Consider the following 5,722-nt stretch of genomic DNA (forward strand, 5'->3'; position numbering starts at 1 on the left):
AATTTTAGTCCCAATGACGTAATTGGTAATCAGTCCCCATGTTTACCATCTCCCTAAATATCTGTAGCATCATCTGTGACGTCATTAGGGATCTCTTATGTTATCAAAACATTCTTACGGGTTGAGTTTGTATTAAGACAAAGTAGTTCTGAATTCTTGGACCGTGGATACTTTACGACTCTCCTTTCCCTAGTGCTATGTTAAACCAAACCTGCCTGGTTTGGTAAGGGTAGAATATATATAACCAATTTAAATCACCCTGTTAACTTAAATCAAAATAATTATTTCATTTCTAGCAGGTGTAAAAAAAAATAAGCCTTTTTAACTGTATATATAATAGTTTCTTTTTTTATCCAAAAAACAGCAGCTTAACGCGGGATGTTGTTTCCTTCTAGTGGCAATAACAAGAAAAAAGAGAAGACGTACAGAAAGTTCGAAAATGGAACCGAAGACCGAAATCACCGAAGATATATACGAGAAGATTTCTATGAAAAAAATAATATTGCAATTTGCAAAAAACACAACAGCTCATGGCATTACCCAGATTGCGCTAGCAAGAGGTCGCTGGTTTAAGTTATTCTGGGTAACTGCAATTATTGGTTGCCAAATAGGAATTTATTTGCAAATAACGCCTTTAGTTATACAATATAGAAAAAGACCTGTCGTGACGAAGGTATACCAAATTGCTGATGCTGTGTTAACGTTTCCTGTTGTTACAGTTTGCAATATCAATCCCATAAGAAAAAAGGAGGCTGAAATGTTGTTCAATGATACTGATGGAGGACTAAATGCTAGTAACAGTCTCAGAACTGGACAGTTCTTTCCTATGAAAGATTTATGGCTTTCTTCAATAAGTTTCAAACTAGGAAATCAGATGTTAAATTACGGGCATTTATTTGAAAACTTCGTTTTAGACTGCCGATGGAACTTCTTTCATAGTTGCATGAATTCAAGATTCTGGAAACAATTTTGGCATTGGAAATATGGCAATTGTTTTTCTTTCAACAGCGGTTATGACCGTAATAACAAAGCTGTTCCTGTTTTAACCTCTTTTGAAACTAATATTAATACCCTTCTATCATTAGAATTAAATATAGGTCTCAAGGACTATTATTTGCCATTGGCAAAAAGGGCCGGTATAATTCTTCATGTTGGTGAGCAGGATGTTATGAAGGACATTTTGTCCCACTCTCATTACCTCTCACCAGGTTTTTCACATCTTATTTCAATGGAAAAAACAATTCGAAAAAGAGCCGACCCGTTTAACAATAGAACATGTATACCACATTATAAAACTGATTTGGGAAAGCAGCCAAATAATGATCAGAGAATTTTAAAAAAATATTCTAGAAAAACGTGTATGGATCTTTGCTCTTATCAAGTTATGATAAGGAAATGTAACTGCACTCCATATTGGGCACCTTCTTTAAACAGCAAAAGAAGGTGTCATTCCAGTGATGAAGCATGCGTTTTAGCTGTCGATTATGATTATATGCACAACAATTTGTCTTGCCTGAGAGAATGTCGATTTCCTTGTGAGGAAATTAACTACCTTTTAAGCATATCATCGGCTAAATTTCCTTTGAATGAAACTGAATCTTCTGAGAAGAACAGGCTGGAAGTCTTTTTCTCTTTCAAAAAGCCTGAAACAGTTGTCATGGAAGATGAAGAGTACTACATGATACATAATTTACTAAGCGACATCGGTGGACAACTTGGGTTATGGTCTGGTGTTTCAGTATTGACTTTAGTTGAACTTTTAGTTCTCTGCGCATATGGTACAAGTATTATTTTTCAAAAGGTGTTCTTTTGGATAAAAAATGGATAAAACATTCCTGAAGTATATCAGTCACAAATAGCTAAATCCGACGTCCTCGCATAAAATTAAATTACACAATTTAAACTAATTTAAACAGTGAGTTAAACTAACGAACGAACCACAGCAGCAGTCACAAGTGTAACGTATTTCCAAAGTAATGCAATTTACACGTTTTACATGCTTTGAAGATTTTAAACTAATGATGATGAAAGTCTTCACTAGAATCGCTTATGAACTGGTAACTTATACAATTCCGAGGAAATTTTCATTCGAAGTTTGTAAAATAAACTGTATTTGTAATATGCCACAATGACAAATAAAAGGTGATAACAGAATGAAGTTGTAACTTATCAATATATAACGTATTCATGTAGGAAAAAAGAAAAGGAATTGAGTCTTTTTTCAAAATAATAGCTTGCATTTTTTAAATCCTAGCTGCGAGTGAAACGTAAACACCAGGATGAACTGTTATAACTTGACCTGTTATGAAAAATTATGTAAAAAAATTCATATCTTTTTCGCATTTGTGTGAAGAAAAATCAAATTGGAGACCTCATTGTGCAATCCACGGATACTAAATATTTATATATTAAAGTATTGCCGCCTGAAGACAATTATCTAAGTTTAAAGATCAAACAGGGATACATTGCGCATCGCCAATCCACTTATTGCAATATGCTACCGAGGATGGCAGATAGCTCATCCATGGCGCCTATATGTAATTGAGTGTTTGATCACACTGAATATACTCGCTCGTCATAACCAGAGGTCCGGTAGGCATAAACCATTAACCATTCTAAAGTTTCTACTCTATTTTTGTACTTATTTAGACCTACTACATAAGTAACCTTTGACAACACCATCCGACCTATTATTTAAGCCTTTATATTATTCATCTGCTTGTAGACATGGATAATTAAAAAATAGCGCACTATGATGATTTTTAAGCCAACAACACTGCGGCAATAAATTATTAATAAGAGATGTAGTAACTAAGTATTTTACTATAGATATATAAATAAATCTTATTGATCAAAAAAATTTCCAGCTAATCCAACATTATATTGTGAAATTAAAATTTAATTATCCGCAATTCCAACATTCGCTGGTTTGAAAGTTATTTATCCAATAGAAAACAGTACATTTCCTTTGACGGTGGAAGTACAAACTACAAAACAATCATATGTGGAGTTCCACAAGGTTCCATATTAGGACCACTCTTATTCCTTTTATATGTAAATGATTTAAACAAAGCTTCGAATATTTTACATTCAATTTTATTTGCAGATGATACAAATCTGTTTTATGCACATAAAGATGTAAAAACATTATTTCGCACAGTCAATTATGAACTCTCTAAGCTGGCAGAATGGTTTAAGGCAAACAGACTGTCCCTAAATATTTCTAAAACAAAGTACACACTTTTTCACAGGCACAATAAAAAAGATGATATGCCATTGAAGTTTCCTGATTTATCTATTAATAATATAAGTATAAAAAGAGCACAATCTATGAAATTTTTAGGAGTTATTCTTGATGAAAATGTTACTTGGAGAGAACATATAAATATTTTAGAAGAAAAGGTCGCAAAGAATATTGGCATCCTATTTAAAGCAAAATTTGTTCTAGATCAGAATTGTTTAAAAAACATATATTCTTCTTTCATTCACTGCTATCTAAATTATGCAAATATTGCGTGGTGCAGCACCAACGCTACAAAATTGACAAAATTACAAAATAAACAAAAACATGCAATCAGAATTATTTTAAATGTTGACAGGTACACTCACTCCAGAGAGTTATTTAAAAAGATCAGTGTACTGAATGTATACCAACTAAACATTTATCAAACTCTTATTTTTATGTTTAAGCTTAAAAACAATATGTTGCCAAGAGTATTTAATGATATGTTTCAGAAGATACAACATAAATATCCATCCAGATTTTCAATTAACAGTTTTTTTCAACGTAGAATTAATTATACAATCACAAAGTTCTCTATAACTAGCAGAGGACCTAAATTGTGGAATACATTTCTTGGTAACGACATGAAAGCTATTACATCACTTAACGAATTCAAACATAAACTAAAACATAAACTATTGACTACTGACAATCTATATTTATTTTAGAACACACGACAGTTACAACATACGACACATATAACACAACTCCTCATCATCTTCAATGCTAACCTTTTATATAGGTTGGGGGCTTGGTGATAAGGCTATTATAGCCTTCTTCTCGCTCCTGCAATTTTTTACCTCTCTAGCTAATATTTTTAGCATATGCAATCCTATCTTTAGAATATACGATATAATAGCTTAAGATTTGTATTTTATTCTTACGGAAAACTGTAAATTCTTCAACGGCAAAATAAATTAAAAAAAAAAAAAAAAAAAAAAAAAAATCATTGAGGTGTAACGTTTTCATTGTCGTCACATTTTTTTATGTTACTTACTTAAAGAAGGTAATTAGCACCTCTAAAAACATTTTAAAGTCATCGTTGTTTCTTTGACTGGCTTTATGTGCAACAGTTTTGTATGTTTCTATGCGAAGTTTGAAGAATACAATCAGCTAGCTAGTTCATAAAACTTTGAAGTTTATTTCATCAAAAAGTTTAATTTGATAGAAAGTTGAGTGCTTATATCGGTAGAGAGCACACACACGTAGGTAAAATCCAAAAAAGTCGGGAAATCAGTTTAGTCAATTGTCTAAAATTTACAGAATGATTACGCTTGATAAAATAAAGTTGCGTTATACGTTTTAAATTGTAAGAAATTAGTCCTCCGTTCTCTTATAATTTTTTATAAACATGAGGTTCATTATTGATGAATCAGTAAGTGCAAACTCTTGGCCTCACTTGAAACAGTCACAGTATTTCGATTGAACAGTATAAGTTGCTGTTTGTTTTTTAATTTAATTTTAATTTTAATTTAAGTTTAAGAAGACAGAAAGTAAATATAAACTGAAAAGCACATAGTTATGAAACAACACAGTATCATCGAATCTATTGACGGTCGATGTTTTAAAGGTAAAACGCTGCCATTAACTCTTGTTGAATGCTAGAAAAATTCTAGCAAATTAAACAGTGCACATAACTTGTTAAAAACCCCTCTCTGTTGCGGTCCCTTAAGAAGTCATTGCTTTTTTAATAAGATATTTGTAGTTTAGGAGCGCTTAAAATCTGATGTATTGTCAGATTTGTGCAAGTACTATTAGATGCCTATAGGAAGTTCTTTATAAAATTTTACACAAATTTGTTTTAGTCATTATTAATTTTTTCTTTGTCAAAATAAAAGCCTGATATATACATTGACAGTAATCACAGCGTTCGTCCTTAGCACAAAGTAGCAGTTCTACTACTATTTTGAACATAATACGGATACTATGCTGAGGCTGATTTATTGGCAATCTTGGACAAGCTGGATTAAATTTAAGAAATAAAGAAATAAGAATTTTTTGTTTTTTTTGCAAAAGTGCATTCTTATGTAAACGTTTTCGCTGGTCAAAAGAAATACATTTCAGGGGTATTATTTCATTTTCGGGAATGATAGTTTTCATAACATTGCGCAGAAACAAATTTTTCAATAAAACATTTAGAATTCCACCATTAAGTTACGATTTTGGCGCAATAGCGTTCCATTTTTTGAAAAAAATCAAAATACTTTATTTTCTTAAACATCAGGGCATATACGAGTAAATTTCTAATGTTACTCCTAGTTATTAACAAACCGAAAAAAAAATCCAATATTTGATGACTATTCTGTCGTGCTTTGTTTCTTATGGTAAATGAATAAAAATAAACATAGTTTTTAAGGTTTTAAAATACAGATAGGAGATTTATTTACGCGTGTTGACCTAAATTCCGATCTGACCTAAAACGTTTTTAGTGCTCATCCT

The 5,722-nt window shown here is 31.6% G+C and overlaps 1 protein-coding gene across 1 annotated transcript; it reads left to right on the top strand.

Moving 5' to 3' along the window:
• Positions 1 to 203: 203 nt before the first annotated feature.
• Positions 204 to 2,182, top strand: LOC130621896 (acid-sensing ion channel 1C-like). The gene has a single exon (XM_057437264.1). It carries the CDS (start codon positions 440 to 442, stop codon positions 1,826 to 1,828), a length of 1,389 nt encoding a protein of 462 aa, XP_057293247.1. The 5' UTR covers positions 204 to 439; the 3' UTR covers positions 1,829 to 2,182.
• Positions 2,183 to 5,722: the final 3,540 nt, after the last annotated feature.

This window comes from Hydractinia symbiolongicarpus, chromosome 12, assembly GCF_029227915.1.
Source record: "Hydractinia symbiolongicarpus strain clone_291-10 chromosome 12, HSymV2.1, whole genome shotgun sequence".
NCBI classification, from domain to species: Eukaryota; Metazoa; Cnidaria; class Hydrozoa; order Anthoathecata; family Hydractiniidae; genus Hydractinia; species Hydractinia symbiolongicarpus.